Here is a 24,113-nt window from a genome sequence, read left to right as displayed (position 1 = left end):
GTAGGAACAATATTTTTTTCCTTTCTAGCTTTCATGCTAAAATAAAGACATACGTAACAGATAAAGTAGTGTTAGCATTGTCTTAACATATGTATAAATTTGTTTATAAACTGTTAAGCTGTGTGTGCTTTATTAACTAATGTTATGGTTGTTTTTTTTTTGTATGTGCTTGTATATTTAGCACCATCAAGACGTGGTGATCTGGAAATCTTGGGTTACTGTATGATTCATTGGCTTAGTGGCCATCTACCATGGGAAGATAATTTGAAAGATCCAAATTTTGTCAGAGACTCAAAAATCAGGTGAGAAACTATTTGTTTTCATTCTCTTTTGAGAATGAAAATGTCTTTCTGTAGAAATGCTTTGTACTTTGAGTATGTTCCCTTTTGGTGAGCAGCTCTTAACTGTGTATATCTCTCATTTTCCTTTTATGTCTCCTGTATCCTTGACATATGATTAAACTTCACTTGTACTGTTCTGCTGGCTTCTTTTGCATGTCTGAGATGTTTATTTTTCCACCACAGTATTGGCACTTTAGAATTGCCATGGTGAAGCCAAAAGCACTCTTAGCAGGATGCAGCTAACCATCAGTCATGCATTACAGGAAGAGAAGTGTGGAGTGTGTGTCCCTTTAACACCATGCTCTCATGCATGTGGCAGAAATGAAGGCTAAAGGGGAATCTTAAATGTCTTTGAGCATCATTCCAGCTCGAGCACCATTGTTATGGGATTTTAAAATTATTTTTCATTTTGTCCTTCAATCTCAATGTCAACATCCCTTCGTCTTCCCCTCAGCCCAGGTCAGCCTTCTCTTGTGACATATTTAATATGAAGAGAGCTGTCCCAGCACAGCAGTTTCTGTCTCATTAACAAGTATTTGTTATTTGTCTTCCTTAGCATTGGTGTGTGAGGGTTGAAAATGGACCAGTTCTTTTTCTTCTGTCTTCTACTTGCTTTTGAGAATCAGAAACTGTTTCACATGGCCCATCTGGCATTTTATCAGGTTCTGAAATGTGCTGCACACCTACAAATGGCTATACTAAGTCATAACAGAGGCTTATGCAGTAGTGTTTCTTGTATCTGACAGTGGCCCAAACTGGGTACATAAATAGTTCATCAGAACAGGACAAGATTGAAAATTCAAAAGAAACAGTAGTTTTGACTAATTTTGTTTTTCAGATGTAGAGATAATATTTCCATTTTGATGGACAAATGCTTTCCTGGGAAAAATAAACCAGGTAAGAGGAGCTATTTTATAATACTTTTTTACTGAACTTTTTGCCTATTTTAATTCTTCCTTTCAATCAGGAACAACAAAGTAGCATGAATTCAATTGTTGCTGAAGGGAAGTCTCTAGACTCTTCATTTTGGCTGCAGTTACACTACAGACACTCTGTTGTTTCCGGTTAAGCATTTCAAACATGAGATGTGTAAATTTATTTTTCACAACTGAATTTTAGATATGGAAATTTAAGAAGTAGTGCAGTCTTGAAGTATCGGTTGTTCCTATTTGTCACAGGTGATTTGCTGAGTACATTATTTTTTTTAACTGACTCTATTAGAAATACCCTTTCCTGGGATCTTACTATTTAGTTATTTTCAACTATTCCTGGTGATCAGAAGAGTTTTCTCATTCAAGTGTGACTTGTTTGTTTTTTCAGTGGTCTAATGATTCATGTATTATTTAGTATATATTTCAGTTTTGAACTGATGAAGTTCTGAGATAACATTGAATTTCCTTTTCCATATTTTTAAATATAGACATAAGAAATACTATGTAAATAAGCATTCATTGGTGAAAATTGGCCTATTAGGGTTTTTTACGACTGACTGTTTTCTTCATTGCAATAAACATGTAAAAAACAGTGATGCTGTCATCACTGGGTAATGAAGCTTGGTATAATTTTTTTCTGAAATGTGTAGTAAAGACATAATTATTATGAGTTTATAAATAACCATTTCAAGGATAGCATAAGTAGTGCATGGATAATTTCTGTCTCTTTTGTGTTAAAAGTGAATGATTAAAGTGTTTTCAAATAGAAATTAATTGGAAGTGCCATTTCTTTAGATGAAATAGCCAAATATATGGAAAAGGTGAAGGTACTCAGCTACGAAGAGAAACCTGTTTATCAGCATTTCCGAGAAATACTTCTGCAAGGTCTCAAGGCCATTGGACAAAAAGATGATGGTGTGCTTGACTTTGGCTTGGCGGAGAATGGAGACTTTCAAAGAAATCCAGTGCAAAAGGTTTTACTCTAAAAATTCATGTTCTCTTTTATTGCATTTGGTTGAGTAAGAGTTAGTGATGTTGGAAGTAGGTGTGGTAACTTAATCCAGTAGCAAATAATTAAATAGTGAAATGTTTAAGTCCTAGTTGCACATGTTATTTTTCTAATTAAACTTAACTAATTGTTAATAAAACTTAATACAGAATGATGTTTATAGAGTTACTTTCATAGTAGATAGTACCTTAGATAACAAAATTTGTTTACCTAGATACAATGATATTTGAACATCAATTTGGTTTTTGCTTATTTCTTTCAATTGGTAAAACTCTGAATGGATCAAAGTACATGTAAGATTAGCCTAGTTTTTGCTTTGTATTAGCTTCCTTTCCATGACTAGTTAAAATCTGAGTTTTAAATATGCATCTTTATGGCAAGTATTTGATTCTGGAATTCACATATTGATTTCACTAATCTGTTATTTTTGAGTCTTAACTGTATTGGTAGGCTAGGGATGTTTTCTTCTTTGTATTTAAGAACCCTTAAATGCTGGACTTGAATTCCAATTTGAATACAGCATTAAAGACTTTTTAAGGTTTAGGGAAAGTATGTTAAAACAGCTTATACCCATAAAAAGGTGGTCACATAATGGAGCAGTAATTATCATCTTCTACTTCAAACTGCATTTATTACTTCTTTATTTACATTTGTTAATAGTAGGTGGGCAGTTTACTGGTTCCTTTAGCATGAACCAGGGAACTGAGAATTATAATACAGAATAATAGTACAAGTATGTTGCTTGCTTATTGACACAATCAGCAGTGTGTTAAAGAAGGGGGAAAGCAGGAAGTAAAAAAACCTGAATGATTCTAAAGTTTTCTGAAGATACATGTTCAGCATTTCTTAGATCTTTTTGCCCAGTAAATAGTATTTTGGCTAAAATCATACAGCTGTGGTCTCTATACTAATATTTTATGCTGAACTGAGTGTAAATGTCCCTCCAAAAGTAGAGTTTGATAGTGTAAGTTCTGGTCCCTCTGTGGTTTGATATGGCTTGAGACCTGTATTTTGGGGAAAAAATAATCCGTCTTTAATGGTTGGCTGGTTTCTTTGCTGAGTAAGTTGGCCTGCTGCAGAGCCAACATTTGTGACCTGTAATGTCCTTGTCCAGCAGAGATGTCTGGTGCACGTTTGCAATGGAATAAAAACTTCAAAAATCTTGGTTTTTTTATCCTGTATCAGTGAAGACCATTCCCAGAGGGTGGGATAATCCTTTTCCATAGGTTCTTACCTCCTGACATCAAGTAGAAGTAAGCCTATTCATTGGATTTCTTTTTTTTAAATATACTTTGAAAACCACGTGCATGGTCAGCTTACTCAGTTGTCACAAATATGAAGCACTTAGATAAAACAGGGAGTGATACTGGCCCACATGAGTAAGTGTTTTCAGCTGGCTGCTTTATGTTTCAGTGGGCTTGATGCTACTTCATGGACAGAATAAGATTGATGGACATCATAACCTTCTTGCTTTTGACCAAACACCAGGACAGATGACGCTTCCTTCTATGTTGAATTTTGTAGGCCTTGTAGCAGCTGCAGTATAGGCTAGGGTAGAAGATGACTTAGTGTTTTAAAGATAATCTCCAAATTCCAAACTTCATTAAAACTACTCTCCATAAATATAATTTGCCATTGATCAGTAGCATTTTGCCTCTGAAAGCCAGGATCTTCTACTACATGCTGAATTTTGTTTGACATGCTTAATGCCTAATTTGAAAAAGAAAAATGCAGTCTGGCACCCACCCTTGAGAAGATTGTGACCTCTAACACAAAACATCTATGACATTTTGGCCCTACTATCTTTTAATCACAGCAGGTCTTAACACACCTATTCTTCATTTCTTTTGGTACAATCTACCATAACATTTTCTTAAAACAGTGTTATTTGACATTCCAAAGTTATGGTGTTTCATAGCTAGGAGATAGCACAGGAGAATCCTACAGTCTAAGAAAGTATTTACTTCTCCTGTGCTATCAGCTAACTGAGCCATGGTAGGCATTTATGTGTTACATATAAACATGGTTGTTCTGGAATCTGAGTCATTCTCCAGTATTGGTATCTGGGTAAAAGTCACAGATGTCTGCTGTATTAAAAGTTAGCATTTTATTTTCTATATCATGTCTCAAGTTTCCCCAGATGTATGAGTAAATTAAACATAGTCCACAGATGTGTTGAGGTTTTTCCTTTTTTTTTCCTGTATAGTAAACACGCTAGTTTGTGAGTGTGGTATTCTCTAGTAGTTCTAGACAAACAAGAAGCTAGCAGTACCACGTATTGAAGGAAGTATTTCAAGCTCTTGACTGAATTATTTAGAGCACATTTTACTGTTGTTCAATGCTGAAGAGTGTCTGGGAAATATTTGGAGTGAAGTAGCCTGGAAAAATACAGATCTTAGTGATTTGTGGTTCCTTCTAATGTTCAGGTTCAGATGTGCAGGTGTTGCTTTTGTCAGATGAATGCTGCCTGATTTCTACTGCTATGTAATTCACCTGCATCAAGATTAAGAAACCACTTTTTATTAAATAAGCTTGGAAACAAGATAGATGTATTTCGCTTTTCTGTAATATGTATTGAATATCTGTTTTTCGGATGAGCATTTAAAATGTTTCCTAGTACAATTGGGAGGAATGCATTATCTCTCATATAAAAGCAGTACAGCACTGAAATAGTCCTCCTTAATTTTGGTCAGAATGAACAAAAGTGTCTGTGTTTATTCCTGCCTAATGCATCACAAATCTGCTGACATGCTAACCTTGGAGTCTTGGCTGGCGGTAATCAGGCCTGTGCACCGGCAGGAAAGATGTACCTAATGCACTCCATCAGTGCAGTTTGCATATGGAAGTTCTCACAGGGGAGCTGCCCTGTGCCAGCTGAGGGTTACCTGCCCACTGCAGTTATTGTATGTAATTATCGAACCAATCTGTTCAGCCCAGCAGGGTTTAGATGGTAATCATGAAGCAACACTTTGGAAAGGAAAGATGTAATGCACTCTCCCCTTCTCCCGTGAGCTGTGTGAAGTTGTAGCCACTTTTAAAGCTGTATTAGTAAAGCTCTAGTCTCACACAATTAAAAAATAAATAAATTAAGAAGAAGGAAAGGTAAAATTCCTCCGGTGTTCAATGCTTTTCATGTATGTCTGATACAGGTCACTTCATCTTTTGCAAAAATCATGGCTTTAAAACAATAATTTTCCATAACTACTTCAGGAATACTTTGCAATAGTAAGATTAATTGTGATACACAGATAATAAGAGTTCTATCCATTTAGAGGTTTTAAGATAATGTACCTTGAATAGAGTTCAGATTTTCCAAATACCTTTCTATGGAACAGAACCCATGGTTGCTATTAAAAAAAAAAAGTACTGTCAGTGATTATTAGCTGCTTTTGAGCCAAAGAAAGCCTTAAGAAGCAAGGATCCAAACAAACTTGACTTTAATGTAGTGTAATTTTTTAGAAAACCCAATTAATATGATAATATTTATTTAGAAAACCCAATTAATTGGGATAAAATATTGCGTTCTCTAAGTTTTTCAGGTTATTCCTTATGTAACATTTATTCAGTGTGAGATAAAAAAAAAAAAACAGGTTATGATCACAGCACCTCATGTTTTCCTAAATCAGAATTTAAATTGCTAAAGTGATCTGCAGATCGGGGAACTGTTGTTTCAGATTGTGTATGGATTAGTAACAGTATTCTTGTGTTAATACAAGAATACATTTTTCTACGACTGGAGACATTTTATAATATATAATATACAAGAAGAGAATACCTTGTGAGGATATTGTCTGCTTTACATGGTCTTTCTTGCTCTTGAGATCAACTGCTAATTTTTGTAATTTTTTTTTTTTTTTTCAGAAAAGAAGAAAGGCAGCAGCTGCAGCCACTGAGAGCACTGAGGCAAAAATGGAAGACTCAGAAAGTCCAAAGAAAAAGAAAGCTGCTATTTCTAGTAAGTCAAAAGATTGTTCTGACAGTCACATGTACTGGTGTGGCAGGATACCTTTGCTAAAGTCCAGATCCTCACACAGCCACTTGCTGCCCTCCTCAGTGGGACAGAAGGAGAAAATAGGATGAGAAAACCTATTAATTAAAACAAAGATGAAGAAATCTTTTACTGTTTACTGTTTTGGGCAAATCAGACTCAACTTGGGGAAAATAAATGTAATATATTGCAAATCTAAAATAGATTAGGATAGCAACAAACATTAAAACAACACCTTTCATTCCCCTTTCCCCAGGCTCAACCTAACTTTAAACTCTACCACTCTTCTTGTTCGGTGCAGGGGTCCTGGAGGGGAAGTGTGCTGTGGTCTCTGCTGCTCCTTCATCCTTACATTTTCTCCCTGCACCAGTGTGTGCTCTCTCTTTTGGCTTGCAGTCTTTCAGAGAAAAAAAAAAAAAGGTGGTCCAGTTTTTTCAGGAAATACCCATCTTTACCAGGTTGGGCTCTCACATGAGATGAGTTGCAGGGCATATCTGCTCCATTCTGGGTCCTTCCTGGGCTACAGGGAATATGTGCTCTGGTGCAATGGAATACCACTTCCACTTCTGACTTTGGTGTTCTGTCTGCTGTTTCCCCTTCTTCTCCCTGCACTGCTACTCCCTTTCTACCTGTCCAGTGATTTGGTTTTTGCCTTTCTTAAATCTTTCTGCAGAGGTGCCACAAACAAATTTGGCTCAGCTTTGGCCTACAATGGGCTTATTTTGAAGCTTTGGCCTGCAGTGGGTTTGTACTGGAGCCAGCTGGAAAGGGCTGTGTCAGGCACAGGAGAGCAGCTGGCCTCTCCCCACAGAAGCTAGCCCTCAGCTTACCAAAACCCAGCCACATAAAATACCCAATAGAACCTTTAGCAGTTCAAGTGCTTTTGATCCTTTGTAATTTCCTTTTAGATTAACTTTGTTAAATAAAGTTAAAATATTTCAACTTTCTATGTAAGAAAGGATTATGCTCCAATTAAATAGTGCCCAAAGCTGGTGGAATTGCTAGGTGATAAAAATTGGTAGCTGAACCAATATATTTTCATTTTGCCATTCTCTGCTCATTCTCATTTTTGTCCTCCTGTCTTGTCCAGTTCACTGTTAGAACATGCTGACTCCTCAGGATTCCTCTGCACAGTGTTAAAGCCAAGGGCTAACAGCAGCAGCTTCCAAAAGCAAGCATGTTTAAAGTCAAGGAAAGGATTATCTATAAGCATAGAAAATGCTGAAGCTATTATTTCAACATAATTTGGCATAGTTTCAGTGCAGTATGGAAAAAGTCATGGACAGATAAAGTAGGATTATTGAAAATCCAATGTGAGAAATCTTCAATAGATCTGTATAGGGAAAGCTGGTGGTGAGTGTCCAGTTAAACTGCTTTATGGATCCAACCTTGTAGTGCCTTTATGTAAACGTGAACTGAATTCATGTAATAGCAAAGATATTTTTCTTAAAGAATTTTTGATTTATAATTTACATGTTGTCTGTGGTCAAATAGTCTAAAAATAAAGCAGTAGGACTGAAGTCTACCCCAAAACAAATGTCCTTGTTTAAAAACAGTTTGATGGAGTATTGCAGGATGGGAAACTGTAAGCTTTCAAAGACTAATAATATTGGTGGGTTTTGGATTTACCCTGGTATACTTACTCAAATTGTGTGGCACAAAGTACAAGGAATGAAGCTAATGTTATTCCAGGAGGTGACTCTGCTTTGGTCATTTTCAGCTGTTCATATTATAGAATTTTAATTGTTAAGGCCAGTGATTATTTCTGGTTTTTGAATGTGTATTTACTTACTGATTTCAGTTTATTATAAATTCTCTAGTCTGTCAGTGGCTGAAAAATATTACTTGGATTATACTTTCTTTCAAAGCAATAGAATGATGCTGACACAGTTTTAGCATTTATGCTTATATGATGCTGACACAGTTTTAACATTTTAGATATAATTTAAGACTTTTTAACAAAATACTTAATACAGTTGACTATTTTCTGGTTGTGATTTGATACACATGCACAGAACATAATTTCTTTTCTTATATTATACTACTTTTTCCTGGGATTGTAGATTGAAATTCTTATAGAAAGAGATGGAAAAGAATTTAAGAATTGCAATCCAGGTGGTTTTTTTCAGATTAAGTGAAGGTATTTGGGAGGCTGTATAGATTTTCAACATAAGCTTAAATGAGAAAAACTTGCTAGTTCAATAAAGTTAGAGATGAAATGGCTCTAATTTCTCCTTTTTACACTACTCACTTTAATGAATACCAAGTAGAGGGAGTACATAAAATGCTTTCAGGTGAAATGTGATACATGTACTTACTCATTTGGTTCTCTCCAAATTTGGAATTAAAAACTTTACCAACTATTACATGATTCATAAACCTGTGTTGAAGGAAAGGGCAACTGTATCATAATAGTTTCTGTTTCTGATGCTTTTATAGTTTGAAAAGGGCTGATTATTATAGAAATACTTAAAACTGTGTTTCCAAATCTGACTAGTTTTGTGTTACCATGGACTTGTTTCTCCATTAAGTGGTTCTTCCTGTGACTTAAAAAAAATCCTGAAAATCCTGAAGTTCAGTAAAATGGATATTTTCTTGATTCCTCTTAGTTGTACAATTTGAGGTTGAGTCATACAGGAATGCTTTAAAAGTTGGTGAAACTCTATATTATTGGTTTCTAAGGGGCATAAATATGGTGGAATGGTGGTTGCTCTTCAGGTATTCAAACAACATCTCATAAATGTTCAACAGAAAGCAATAGCAAAAGCTGTGCAGCCTCTTGCTGTTCAGCTCATCAGCATTAACCACATCTGACTATGCAGTTTGTCTTCTCCAGTCCAAAAGATTAGTTGTCCCCAAAAGATCCTGATCAGCTGTGTGGTATTTTGAGTACCCTAAGGTGCTCAGTGGCCATAGGAATTCTGCCAGTATTGAAGTCTGCTGGGGCTGGGGAGTCCCAGAATTGTAGGAGGAGGAAGAAAGAATTGTTTGAGGATCTTTAAAAGCTACTTAAATTAGAAAAGGTGTGGTAGGAGGCGCTTTTAATGTTAAAATTTTTTAAATCTTGTGGATAGGGAAGTTAAAATAGATCTGGTTTACATTTAATTTATCTTTGTGGTTCTTCATGAATAGTGGGTTTTTTTCTGCAATTTGCAAGTGACAAATTCAGTGAGAATTACTTTGAACATGTGCCACTAATCATGATAAAGAGAAAAAATTAGTGTCCAACATGTAAAATATAGGAGTGTTACTGTGTACTTCTGTGTGTACTTGGAACACAGTTCTTTATTTAATCTACCTTTGTGTTTTAGGCTTGTTTCTGTACAGTATTTTCAGATAATTTCTAGCACTTAAACACATTTAAAATTTAAGTAATTTATGTTCCCTTTTAACATTTAATGGGACTTTCTTCTCTTTGCTGCTAATAAAAAGTATTAAAACAAAACATCTTGTAACAAAAATTTTCCATATGTAAGGTTTTGTATAATGACTTTACATGTAGAGCTAAGTAATTTAAGAAAAAAGGTTTTGTCTGGTTTTTTGGTTGTTTTTATGTGACCTGAAGATGAATTGCAGTATGTTGAACAAGTAAGTATTGCAATTCAAACTCAGATATAAAATTTGCAAGGGAAATTTTTCTACAGGAAAGAAAAATCATACTGCAGAGACTCAGATTTTTACAGGGAACTAACCTTTTGCAGGATTGCAAGTAATGTTTTGAATTAAACTGCCTTCTTCCTACAAATTGCTGTGTGGCAAAGAGGAAGGTTAATTTCAGACACATACTGCATGGGACAAATGATTTCTGTTTATGTACAGTTGTGTTTTGAAATATCTTCAGTGAAGCAATTTTTGCAAATAGAAGTAAACCAGTTTCAGTTTCATCTAGAACAATTTTATATGAAAATTTTTAAAAGAACATTCATATATTTGATGTTATCTGTAAGAAATACACAGGCATAAAATCATAAATAATAGATTCTTGTGTTCTGATGTTTTTCCTTATGAGAATATGAAAAGTATTTGCTTTATTTGTTGCAGGAAAGGGAGTACTTGGCAGAACAGAGTAGCTAAAGCTAAGCTCCATCTCACAATTTCACTGACTTTTCTCTTTCATCCCCACCCCACAGTCATATATTTACTGGAATTCAAGTCCATATTTGCATTCTTCTGGCCTCTCATTGTTTTTCTGAGTCGTATTTCTGAATTCCTGTAGAAAAAGAGCTGCTGTGAAAACAGAAAAAGCCAACTAACTACAACTACTATTTGTTGCCCTTGCAATTTCTTCAGCATCTTCAGAGCACTGAAAAATGCTGGTCTGAGAAGTGTTGTTCACCAGGTTTTTTCAGTTAGGCAGGGGTTTCCTGGCTGAACTACGAAAGAGCTTGTCAGAGGACTCTTCCTTAAAGGAAGGAAGAGTTTTCTTAAAAGACGACTTGATCTTCTTACAGTCTTCTTAAAAGAAGATTTTGTCTTTTATCTTCTTTAAAAGAAAAGTATCTCTTCATTGGCACCATATTCAAACTGACCAAACTGATTGGAGAATGTTGGTGTTTAACTCATTAAATACTGCAGCCTGGCCTAAGTTCACATTTGATGTTTGCTCTGTTTTCAGATATTCTAACCTATGATATAACTTAACAGCCACCTAAATCCTACCTGATTTTATCTGCTCAGTTGTTGTGCTTTCATGTTTCCAAATCTCTCACTGTCGTCCTTTTCATCAAAGAAGGCAATTTAAACAGGAAAGTAGTGGCTTTGTTTTTACCAAAGGAACTTCTGTAAGTTTATAAAAATTTTAATCTTTTGACTTGAGCACAGTTTATTTCTTAGTCGTAAGACTTGTGTGGTTCTAAAACAGTGTATGTAGAATTGGAAGATGAGAAGGGACATCGAGAAGAGATCTGCTCTACACACCAGTCTAATCAATTTATGTTGGTATCAGTCTTGATAGATGCCAATATTTTATCTTAAAACCTGTATGATTAATCTAAAACTTCCCTGGTCAAGACCACTTGTAATATTTAACTGTCCTTACTGTTACAAAGGATTTAATAAGGGGGAGTATTTTAATATTTTTATGGCCTAATACGTATTTTTCATAAGCTTAGTAGTTCTAGCTACTGTGGACATGAAAATCACACTCATTTTATGCAGTGACCTTTGGCACATTCTATGTCTCCTTTTTTTACTCTCTTCAGATAAACTAGTTAAATTCAGTGTTTTCTTCTTGTTTTTGTTAGAAAACTGGAAACCACTTTTTCTCCCCATTTTTCTCAGACCTTTTTTGTAGGACAGAGCCCAGAACTATATACAGTACTGCTGGGTTTCTTTTGTAAAGCTTTTTTTTCCATTGTTCTCTGCCTCCTTGATTCACCCAAGCTGACTCATTGAGCTTCAATGATCAGTGACTCCCACTGCTCAAAGGCTGTTGTCTTAAGCAAGCAGCTTCTTTCTTCAGGAGTTCCATGAACTTTGGTTTTGCTTTTCTTTACCTGTACACTTGACATGGATTGTGGAATTATATATAGTTTTACAAGCAAGAACTGAAGTACTTAGGCATGCTATCTTCAGGGAGGAATTTAGGATTAAGAAGAAAAAAAATTACATGACTAGGAGATGAAAAATATTTCATTGTTACTGTATATGCAAAAAGGTAGAAATTTTTATTATGTGTGATATTTTTTTGTCAAAGTGACTGCAGTTGAATGCAATTCACAGAAATAAGCTGTGATGTTTTGTTTTCTTCCTTTTTCCTGGTTGGTAGTAGGCAGGCAAGAGTAAAAGTGCAGGGAGGTTTTTATTATTGCTTTTAGGTATGGTCTTTTTGAACAACCTGCCTGCCAGGTTTACTAGGAACCTTATTTAGATGGGATTATTCCTTACCTTTGTTAACAAAATATTGTCAAATGATAGTTTGGATCTGTAGGCACAGTTGCACTGATAGCTGAGCTGATTTAACAGCTGACATAGCCAAAGAGAAATCTTCCTTTCTTTTTCACCTGTGTGCCTTCCTACCTCCCCTTGTATGGACTCCATCAGAATGCTCTAAGATGTCACTAAACTGTGAGAATACCAGACCAAAATTTTGTAGCTGAGTGTCCCAGTTTCAGCTGGGATAGAGTTAATTTTCTTTGTAGTAGCTGGTGAAGTGCTGTGTTTTGGATTCAGTATGAGAATAATGTGGATAACACAGATGTTTTGGCTGTTGCTGAGCAGTGCTTACCCTAAGTCAAGGACTTTCCAGTTTCCTGAACTCTGCCAATGAGGAGCTTCACAAGAAGCCAGGAGGGAGCACAGCCAGGCCAGCCGATCCAAACTGGCCAGAGGGATATTCCAGACCATGGAATGTTATAGCCAGTATATAAATCGGGGGAGTTTGCTGGGAGGGGCCAGTTACTGCTGGGGGTCAGGCTGGACATCAGTCAGTGAGTGATGAGCTCTTGTATTGTGCATCACTTTGTGGGTTGGGGATTTTTTACATGTGTGATAATTAATCTTTTTCTTTTTACTTTTTCATTATTATGTTTTATTTTATTGTAATTATTAAACTGTTCCTATTTCAATCCATAGGATTTTTTTTCCCCCTTTTTCCAATTCCCCTCCACTTCCCACTGGGAAGGGAGGAGGGAGTGAGTGAATCAATTCTGCATGGTAGGGAGTTACTGTCTGGGGTTAAATTGTGATCCCAGAGCTGGATGAGTTTAAGCACAAGATCCAAAAAATAGCTTAATACTGGAAAGCATTATAAAACGAAAAATTTGGCACATAGGGAGGAAGGAGTGGTGTAGATTTTGTAGAAGATCTAATTCCTTTGGTGAAGATGAGCTAAAAAATGACTCAACTGCATGTGATGGTACTCTTGGAGAAGTTGAGCTGAACAATATGTTTTTTTAGGAGAAGGTCAGCGTCCAGAAATAGTTGAAGATTCTCCTCTGTCCATGGCATCTTCCCCATCTCCACTTCAAGCTCAATGAATGATTTGATTTGAGCTATACTTTTAAAAACTAAAGTTTTTTTCTTGTGATCTGTTTTTGTTATTTTATTTAACACACGGTTGGTCTTTTTGTTTTGTTTGAATTGCAGATGCAATTGCTGCCAGAACCCAGAAGATGACCTCACCAAAACCCAAGAAGACCACAGCAACCAGAAAGAGAGTCCAGAAGTAAATAATATATGGAGCAACAAATTAAGTTGCTCTGTGGCTCATTTCCGATTTTTTTTGTTGTTGTTGGTAGCACTGGAATATTTTTCTTTCCTTTTTAAATGATGAATCCTGTAAAAACATGGACTGCTGTTTGTACCTGTTTTTGAAGAATAAATGTTTTATTAAAATATTTGCATAATTTATATACACGTAAATACTAATGCAAAATTTTGCCAGCTTCTGAAGTGGGGATGCATTTTTATTCTTTATATACATGAATTCATGTCTTAAAGGCAAACTAAAAAAGAGTGCTTTTTTCCTGCTTTGTAATGTAGAGATAAAGCCTTATTTAATGGTTTCATTATGGATACTGTATAAGAAACAGCAGTGTTGCATCTGATTTCTCACAGTTCTGAGTAAAGTTATATTGGTGGTCACTTAAATGCACACTGAGATGAAATCTGAAAAAGCATAAATAGCTTTTAAATATGTTTCAAGTGTTTGAATTAAAAATAGAGCATAAGGCAAAAATCATGTCCTTCCATTCTAGTTTGTATAAAATGCATTTAATTCTTTGGAAGACAGGTACTGAATTTTAGCCCTTTTTTTTTGCATAGTATTTGTGTTTGTATCACTTTTCTAATTATTCATAGTTTCTCTGGAAAGAAAGAGACCAGAATTTCAGACAAAGGGCCCAGGGCAAAGAAAGGAACAAACCAAAAGCCAATGCCTATCCTCAACCACCCCCTCAGGTTTTCTTTTTATATTAGTGAAAAGCCTAGAATATAATTGTGAGTAACTTTGTGCAGGATCTAGTTCCAGTGAAATATTGTCTCACATCTGCTTCCCACAGCAATAATGGTTTACCTTTTTAATACTTGAGGAACATGAAATCTTCCAAATCCTTTTGTGCAAGCACTTCCTTGGTTAGCTTTGAGTCCTCTATTCAGAGTTGTAAGTAAGTCAAAAAATAGTGTTGCATTTCAGTGTAAATTCAACTGGAATTCAGCATTGCTACTTTTCATATATCTACTGCAACATACACATAATAAGACATGAACATCACTCTTATCAGGGCAACCAAAAGTTTGGCAAACCAAAAGGAATCCATATGAGCCAGTGAGAGTGTATTCGTGTGGATGTCCAGCTTGCTTGATGGTATAATGCCTGCGCAGCAACTCATGAGATTAAATGAATATGTTGTAGCATGAAACGCTGAATGAATGAATGATGAGGTTATGTTTGAAACAAGGGAATCCGTTGTTTTGAAATAAAACTGGAATACCATATTTAAGAGGTGCTTTCTCATTTCTGTTGACTGTTAGGTTCGTTTTCCTGGGTATTAGCAAAGTGTGGCTGGCAGCTTTAAGCGTAGCATTCTTTTCATTTCAGATGTAAAAACAGGATTGCTAAAGCCTCTCTCATGTTTAAAACTCCTCAAATCAAACTATCATTTTAATGACTTCGTTTAATCATTTTGTTCAGAAAGTACGTTGCACTGTTCTGAGTAGCTATTGTCAGGAAGGCATACTGTATTCTCTTCCTTGTCACATACTCAAAGTTAATGTCATTCTTTTGTACTTCAGTTGTCTGACATTTTGATTTTTTTAGTAACTTATTTACCAGTAAACTTCCTTTGATTACTTTCCAAGTTTTCAAGCAGTGTGTTTTCTTTTGACACCACCAAAGCCAAATGGAACAAACAGTTATTTCCATATATTTGAAAAGAATGTTTTGAGGTGCGAATTTCATAAGCCACCCCTACCTCCTCCCACCCCAAAAATGTCCCGGAAAAAGATGTCCTGGCAGGTGTTCTGTGAAGGAAAAGGGTGCTTTTTATTCAAGGTGAATGTTGTTTCAGGGCTTGTCTCTGCTCACAAGGCACTGCAAAGCCCCAGGCTCGAGCTCGCTGTAACTGCAGTAGTGTTTAAAGCGTGGGCCGGGCAGGAGGAGCGGAGGGGAAGGCTGTGATCATACCCGCAGCGCTGCCGTATGGATCGCATACAGTGCGTGCTTGCACACACGTGTTCCCCCTGCTTTACAAGGCACTGATGGGGAAACACAGCACTTCACGAGAGGCGGAGGGTGCAGTCGGATTTTGTTGACATCCCCGTTTGAAAGTAAAGCTCCTAACACAAAAGAAGCAAGCTGCCTTTAGACTGCATTTACTGCTCTTGATGACTCCAGTTGTGTGTAAATATTAGAAAACAGCAGGGTCCTGCATTCCAAGAATCACTTGAGCAGTGCCATGAAGACAAGTGTCCTTACTAGTATTGTAGTCATACTCCCAAGCTCTCCTGCTGTTTCTAATCTGTGCGTGCAGCCGTGAAAAAACTGGACTGACATTTACAGGCACAGCAGGGAGACGCTTGAGAAGGGAATGTTAAAGACTCCGCTACCTATGTTTCAAAGTGGCCACCATACATGATAAATCTTCACAGGAGAACTAGTCAGCACTTCAGCTGATGGTGTAATGAGGATATTGATAATGAAGCACAGAATGCTTCTTTTAGTGCTTGAACATTTTGCAGACAGATTGTTTATATTTCCCCCTAATCTAAAATATCTGGAGAGACAGTCAAATTCAGGAGGGATATAACATATTTTTTAGATGGTGACGGTTTGATAATTTTTACAGGATTATTTCCCAATAAATTAATATAAAATAATAATTCCCAATATTTGCTGCAGCTAGCATTAAGAAGGGGGTCAGTTGCTTTCCTGAATAGTTTGACAGACTTTTCTCACTGTTTTGTCCCAGTGAGCTGCCAGATTTGGGATGCCATAATACCAGTAATACAATTAGGTTTTCTGCACGTTGTCTGGTTGACTTCTCAGTTAAGAGTTTCTTTCCCTTTGGGAATAAGACTAGACAGACTGTCATTTGCTATTACTAATTCTGCTTAGCATTATCACTGGAGCTTTTTTGTAATTAGCTATCTTAGTTGGCTCTTAAATTTTAATAGCCAATTGAAGCTACATTTTAGCCAAGTTCCATATCTAAATTGCATTCAGTCCATTAACAAAGTTGGTTAAAAGGCTATTAAAACAAAAGCCAATATATGGTGGTTAGCACTTACATCTTTGCAGCAGTAGCAGTACCAGCCTTCAATGAATATTCTCAAGAAATGGCACTTCCTTCTAGAAAGGAAGTGCACAAAGAATGACCAAAGTTTGTTTTGGGAACAAAGGCTGGATATGCAGAATCCTTGTAGAAAAAGTAAATCAGTTGGAATGTGTCCTTTCTGGACAAAGGTGGGAAAGATGGCAAGGGGAGATGTAGAAGGGGGCAATTAATGGTTCTGCTCAGATTTGACAGGTTCTGGAAAAGCCAAATAAATGAAATGATGTTTTTCTCCATTTCAGCTGATCAAAATTATTAGCAAAACCATCTGAAGCACCTTCTGGTGGAATTGTCATCTTGCTGAGTTTAGTTTGTAAAACATCCTGCCAGACATTAAAAAAACTGTAAGCCTGCCAGCACATAGGCTCAGAGCACCACTTCTCTAATTGATAGACCCTATAATTTTCTTTTTTTACTGAAGATCATGGCTGGATACCTCAGCCTCCCATGTAATTTAATATAGCATCAGTCTGAATTTTTTATCCCTAGTAGCATTTGTTTAAATTAGCTTTTTCTCCTCTTTTCTTTCTTAAGGTGTAGACAGGAGATTAACTGCCTTTGGTTCATCCTGTGACTAATAATGCCTTTCTCAGACTTTTTTGCTTTTAAAAAAAAATCTTTACTTTTGGGAAGACATCAGATAATAATGCTGCTATGGCTTTAATAGAGAGTCTACCAGTTGCTGATGAGCTGTTTCAAGGATGGTTTGCAGTGCCCTGTATAGGTGATGATAGGTGAGTATCAGTAGCTTCATTGTAGGAGGTGTGAGGCAGACTCCAGATTGTGTCTTAATAACCAGTATATATCTGCTTTTGCCAGCATATGTAGTGGGACATCTAAAGTAGAGTTTCCAAGTTTTATCAGTTCTGATGTGAAAGAGAACAGAGCTGGTGCTCTGAACAAGAGTCAGATCCCATTGCTTGTAGTGGCACTGCAACATCAAACTGACTGGGAAAGCTCTGTGGCAGTAAATACCAATTCCTTTACCTCCCATGTTGTTTTTGGGGCTGCTGGACTCTTTGCAAAGATGAGGTACTCAAAGGGAGAAGGAATTTGTTCTTTGTGAGAAGTGATTTTCATTATGCCCTTTCTCAAAGGCAGAGAGAAATCAGATGTGATGGGATCAACTTTTTCGTTGTCCTGGAGTCCTAGTTGGGATCTTAGATAGCTTTATGCAACTGCATGCTAACTCATAGGCATTTCAGTTTTCTTCACTCATATTATCAAGATTCAGCAGCTGAGGATTTGTTGATTCCATGAATTTGATGCTTCATTTAAGTTCTTTATCTCCATGAATGGTACCTATATAGCAACAGTTTGGGGTTTAGAAACATGCAACAGCTCTAACTGGATGCTTCAATTCAACTGCTTTTCTCTACATGGATATGCCATGTTTTTAAATGCAAAATGGCAAACAGTATTGCGCTGGTACTTCTATCTGGAATCTGTGTTTCATCTTGTCCTACCAAAACATGTCTTCTTCCAGATTGTTGCATATTTTGCCCATGTAGTCTTCCATGCCAGATTTTAATGCCCTTGCATTTAGTTCTGCATACAAATACCTGAAATTGTGAAATGGCTCTCAAGTTTCACAGCTTCGTAAGCTGCTATATGTGAAGCTTTTTCTTCCCCGTTGAGAATGCTGCAACAAGTCAAAATTGAGGTTTTGCATTTTCTCAGGAGTACCCCTAAGAGTAAAAGAGTTGTGAAGGAGCTGTCATTTGATAGGAGAAAGATTGGCTCCCATATTTCTGCCTCTTGTCTTAGAAGGTCAGCTTTCCAACTTTGCAGACCTCAGCTGCTGTGATGGGCTTTCATAAGTATATTCAAAGGAAGGGTGATGAGAACACAGTGAGACAGCTGTGAAGTATAGTAAAAGTGAAAAGAAAATATACATTTTTATGAACTTTCCTGAATGAATTCCTTTTGCCAGACCACTCCAACCAGGAAGAAGCTGGCACAGTGGGAATCTGCATCTGCAGCTTCTGAGAGAAGAAAAATTCTTCCTTGGCAAATGGAGCTAGAAACCCAGAAAATTAAGGATTAATATGTTCATTTATACAGAAGCAGTGAGAACACAATAACATGAAATACAACCAAGGAGGATGCATTTAAAAGACAAAAGAGCCCTGGAAGGGATGGTACTTAGCTTTGTTCAGAATGCAAACTCTAACATGCAGTTCTGGGAATTGGTGAATTGCACAGCTTAATGTTAAAAGAAATTACTTTGTACCACAACTAATACACGAGCTGTGCCTTGAAAACCTGAAGGTGCTTTCTCTTTCTGCCAGGAGAGGAGTGGAACACTGGATCTACTTGAAAGTAAGTAACCCTCCAGCTAATTTTGTCTATCTCCTGCTAAACCTGAACAAAAACAGTGTAAGTAATAAATTGAATTCCTTTCTGAAAAGAGATATATCTATAAAAAAATAATAATGCCTTTATTCTTACATTCTCACTAATCTCTCATTGTGGAGCTGTTTCCCTTGGATTGGTGAGGGTGGATCTGCAGTAGCAAATGTGCAGTCCCTGACTCACTTCTAACAATACTTGGTGATAGCCACAGCAAAAAAATATACAGCAAAGAACGTCCCATTTAGAAGACAATGTAGTGCTGAAAATATCTGGGTGTGGTGTAACAACTGGTTTCCTCTGTCACTGAGAGAGCTGATCATCAGTAATTTGTAGGCTTTGGGCTTTTTAATTGGTGTGGCCAAATGTAGAAGGAACCAGAATTTGAAATTAACACTTATCCAGACCAGGTATCACCTGATAAATCTCTTTGGAGACTAACAACAGTTTTTGCCTTTATTATCCTCATATGTGAGATGGTTTATGTGTGGCAGTGAGTTGTGTCACTGATTGCTTGTTTCTCTCCCTCATGGCAAAGCCCTTTTAAAAACAATTTTGAAATTTGTCATCCATTTCTGGTGAAAGCACTGCCCAAGATTTTCTCTAAATCTGACCAGAATACTTTTCTTTCAGTGAATGGAAACTGTTCTGTTTTGGGGGTGAATTCCAGTTGTTTATATTGAAATTCTGACCTTTCAAAGGTAGTAGCACCCAAAATATTACTTGAAGCCAGTAAAGGCTGCAGGTAACCACTATCTTTGAAAATCAAGTTTGTGTTCCTCTGAAAGTATATCCTTTACCTGCTAGGAAGATAATGATATTTTTGGCTGTCAAGCACACTGCTGAATTATCTTTAAAGATTAGGGGTAGGAGCAAAATTGCAAGTGAGACCCTAACAAGGAATGAGTAATTCAGAAGTGAAATTCCATGCTGCAAACCAGTAACTTGAGATGAACCACAGAAATTATACTTGAACTTGACATCCTTTGATTAACTATGGGTGCTGTGTCCAAGTTAATGAGGAGCTGGAGGAGTGAGAAAAAAAGTATTTAAATGTGTATGTGTTTTTGCTGCATTCTTCACAGTTTTTTTCATAATGTCTGTTATAAGCTCTTTGAAGATGTGGTTGTCTTCTTACCCCTCTGCATAATACCTGCTGCACTAGAATGTGAGAAGTTGAGTGTCTGTGATAAAAATGAATTTCCTTTTATTAGTTATTCTATTTATTTCATAGCAATATGCTTCTTCCTTCTGCCTTTCAAGGGAGTATTTTGATTATTCAACAAGTATGTTAGCTTTATTAGACTAATTATTTAGCCTCATTAGATTAATTATTAGCCTTAATGAAATTCATGTTGCCCTGAAGAGCACAGAAAATGAGGGGAGATGAGGGAGATCTGGGGCACTGGTGGGCACTGGAGAAGGCCAGGGTACAACATTGTGCTTATAGCTGAGGAAATGGAGTGGCTGCTCTGGACAGGCTCTTGCCCCAGGCTGATGATTCAAGATGTGGGCCTTGCTTACAAGTGTGGCTGCCTTGCTGCTTCCTCTTCATCACATCTGCCTGGTGAAAGCAAGACAGAGCCATCTGCCTTGTGTCTTTCCTTCATCTGTCTCTTTCAATCCTATGCCTCTGATTTCTTCCCCATTTCAGCACAGACAATGCCATTTGCTGCACTGTTCTAATCAATCACTCTTGCAATGTTCAGAGCCCTGGGACCAGAAGTCTGAGCCCTGCACAGTACTAGGGGACTAGATCACAGTGGGTCACCTGAGTTCTGCAGCTTGGCAGGGACTGTAATATTACATGGAGCTTTTAAGGAGACACAAACAGTGCATGAGAGTTTCCTCTCTGTTCTCCCCTAAACTCTCTCCTTTTATTTCTTTTTTCCACTTTAACATCGCCTCGATCTTTATAAGTTCTAAAGATGTTCTCTGCCTTCCATCCATTTTCACTCTACTCTCCTTCAGAAACATCTGATGACTTGTCAGAGAAGCCCACACTCTCTGCATTTCCACATTATCATTTTGCCTTTGACAATCCTATTAGTTTTTCTGAAAGACCATCAAACTGGGAATGAAATGTACCAAGGAAGTATTTCTTCTAGAAAATAATTTTATCCAATTGTATGACATTCAGCCACTGAAGTATTCCTTTTCTTCACAGGCATGATAATTTTCTGTGCACATGTCTCATCTAGGTATGGCTTTTCAGGAGTGTTTGAGTTTCTTAATATATTAATAGCCCCCAAGGGAGTGACTCTATTTATCTCTTGAAGTCTCAAGTATCTAGAATGAAAGATGGACAAAGAATTTTGTAAGTCATATCACATTCCACTGGGAATTTTTTTCCCCTGAGGAAATGCATGAATAGTGCATATAGGTCAGCAGGAAGCAATGGAGTGTCCAGCTAAAAATTGCAAGTTATATTTCTACTGCAGGATTTCTTCAGACAAGTGCCAGGGGATATTGTGTGCCCAACAGCTGATTATTCTAGTAGAACACCAGTCAAACAGGGATCCAGACCTCTGGTGGCAGAGGGAATGACATAATTTTCTGTCTTAGGAATGGCTGCCTGTGCAAAAAGTAGAACTTTAACAGGAACAGCATTCATTAAATAAATATCTATAATTAAAAAAATTAATGTCTACTAAGATTTCCATTCTTTTGTTTCCTTTGTTGCAACCTGAAGATGATATCTTTGTCTGAACTGGTAAATTTCAAACCCTGCCTCAGAAGATGCATTCCAGTAATGGGCAAGAACACACCTGCTCTTGTATCACAAGCCATGACATGTTTCTAGTGTATGATCTGCTGGCAAGTTATTTAAGCCATCAGCCCACAAAAGACTATCAAACTTGCTTAACTACACACCTTATAACAGAATTTGTAGGCACTGCCAGTTAACTATGTTTGTACTAGCTATGGTGCAGATGTGGTCCTTTCTCTCCCCCTGGTGACATCTCTGTATCTGAAGGAGACAGTCATCAAGAGAAAGGGTAGGGAACATCTGATGGGTGGATGGGAAGGAGGGATTTTAGGAAAGCTGCTCCAGAGACACTTGTCTCCACGAAATCATAAGTCCCAGTTCCACGTACATTTAATAATCATTACTTCTGCCTTTGATACCATACTGTGTTACCCTATAGAGCATCCTATTGCCACAGGATGCTCTATAAAGTTTTTTCCATTCTGTCATAAGTTCTTCCAGGTCTTATTCCAGGATCTGGATTTCTTGCTTTGTGTTTCTCTGAAGGAATCAATCAAACATACGGGATGACTGCTGATTTTCTGCATTAAATTTTAGTGGTAGATTAATCCTGACAATCAATGAACCACTATCAAATACAGTAAGGGAGACTTTTATAAGGCCAATGAGAAGGTTGGAAAAGTTAGAAAAGAAGGTTAGAAAGAATTAATGTCTCTCTGAATTAGAGCATTTCCTTCCTTTTTGAAGGCCTGGGGTATTTTTTTTGTCTTTGTAGACAATCAGCCCAGTCTAAACAGTGAAACAAGGTGGGTGAATAAAATTTCAACTGATCTTTGATCATTCAGACTCTGCAGAAATTCAGGGCAAGTCATTGCTGCCTAGTTCTGTTTTCAGAACAAAGGTTTTTAGAGCAGTCAAGTTCAGCAATTACTATTTTTGAAATTTTAACAGATCACTAAGATACATTAATCTTTTCTTTTGCTTCCTCCTCATCAAAGTATTTGATTATCATTTGATGGTTGGAGGACATCACAGTCAGAAACCCTTTGGCTCTCACTGCTGCATCCTTTGCAAAGCAGCAGTTGAGTTCAAGACCTGCCCCAGAATTCATGCCTGGTTTCTACCTCCTTTAGAGAGGTTGAGTGGTGTTAAGAGTTGTACATAGCTTACAGAGGGCATACACATAAGTGAAACCAAATGGAATTGAACTATTTCTGAAACGTTGAGGAGTACCTCTGATGCAGAGCACGGTTCTTTTAAGAATTAGGGCATGTTATTCCTCTACAGTCCTTTGCTGTGCCAAAAGAGGACTAATCAGTGGATTATTTATATAAAACTTGTATTGAGTTTTTCTTCATACTAATGATGAGGATAGCATGTGTAGAAATTTATTTTTACTTTCAGGATTTCTTACTGTTGGTCTGTTTTACCAAGGTTAAGATTCAGTCCATTCTCCATTAGACTTTTTTGTCCTTATCAATGATCCTGACATTATATTGATGAGATAAAAATATGAAAGGGAAGAATCTACAAGCTCAAACTCAGAAAAAGAGCTTTTTATCTCCTTAAGCTATTTTGTCCTTCCTACCCTGCAAAACATAAGCAAGAAATAGAAGAGGAAAATTAATCAACAGCAAACCAAATTATATAAAGAGAGACATTATTTTTCACCTATCCTTTTTAGAAGGGTAATTGAAAGAGACAGAAGTCAACTAAATTTAGTACACTAAAACAATGTACAGTACTGTGAGTACTTCAACTTAAGGGATCAAATATAGTTCTTTAAATCCTTCCCATTGCAAATCCAAGGAGAGAGAATTAAAAGAGGCTTTATTTTCAGAGTTGTTAGTCAGTTAACTGTAAAATAATTTCCAAAGATAAAAAGATGTCCTTAATGCTTTATATTGTGTGGATTCAGGTTAGAATATTTTTGTTCTGCAAAGTTTCCATCAGCAGAATCTCTTTTTTAGCTTGTACAGACATTTAAAATCCACATTCAGACCTGTTAAGTCCTAGAGAATGAGATTAATTTGGTTCATTCCTGTCTCACATGTTTCTCTAGATGGGCTTGATATCAATCAGAGAATAGATTTACATTGCAACTATCCAGTGGACAGCCAATCCAGTGGACACCTGTAGTCAGTAGCACAGTCCCATTTTCTTTTGCTGTTCCCTGGTTATTGCTGCCCCCTTTGCAGTGCTAATATTGTTGCTCATTGCAGTGAACTACCTAAACCTGCTGGGTGTACAACCTTTGTTAAAATAGGGCTTGGGACTTCTTTTGTTTTCTTAAGTAGAGTTTAAAGCCCCTTTTAAACCAAGAAATAATCATATTTCCCTGGCTCATAATACTTTAATATCATCCATTACTGGGCTGGATGTAAATCATTCAGGTACTGGCCAAAAGTAGTTGCTCTAAATACCTGTACTGTCCCAAGAGTTCCACATAACTTCCTGAGAAATTCTCTTTTGCCTTCAAACAGTGGAGAAATAGCCAAGTATCCAATCAA

The 24,113-nt window shown here is 36.9% G+C and overlaps 1 protein-coding gene across 3 annotated transcripts in view; it reads left to right on the top strand.

The window, feature by feature from the left end:
* Positions 1-15,068, top strand: part of VRK1 (VRK serine/threonine kinase 1) — a 46,390-nt gene extending 31,322 nt beyond the window's left edge. For all 3 annotated transcript variants that reach the window (XM_064423440.1, XM_064423438.1, XM_064423439.1), the window contains exons 9-13: positions 182-302; positions 1,180-1,238; positions 2,069-2,247; positions 6,144-6,237; positions 13,357-15,068. In XM_064423440.1, the coding sequence (XP_064279510.1) occupies positions 182-302; positions 1,180-1,238; positions 2,069-2,247; positions 6,144-6,237; positions 13,357-13,439 (536 nt within the window). In that variant the 3' untranslated portion in view covers positions 13,440-15,068. The remainder of the gene's footprint in view (positions 1-181; positions 303-1,179; positions 1,239-2,068; positions 2,248-6,143; positions 6,238-13,356) is intronic.
* Positions 15,069-24,113: the final 9,045 nt, after the last annotated feature.

The sequence above is a fragment of the Passer domesticus genome, chromosome 6, assembly GCF_036417665.1.
Source record: "Passer domesticus isolate bPasDom1 chromosome 6, bPasDom1.hap1, whole genome shotgun sequence".
In the NCBI taxonomy this organism is placed as follows: Eukaryota; Metazoa; Chordata; class Aves; order Passeriformes; family Passeridae; genus Passer; species Passer domesticus.
Note: the sequence above shows the minus strand (reverse complement) of the source record. Positions and strands in the feature narration are given on the sequence as shown.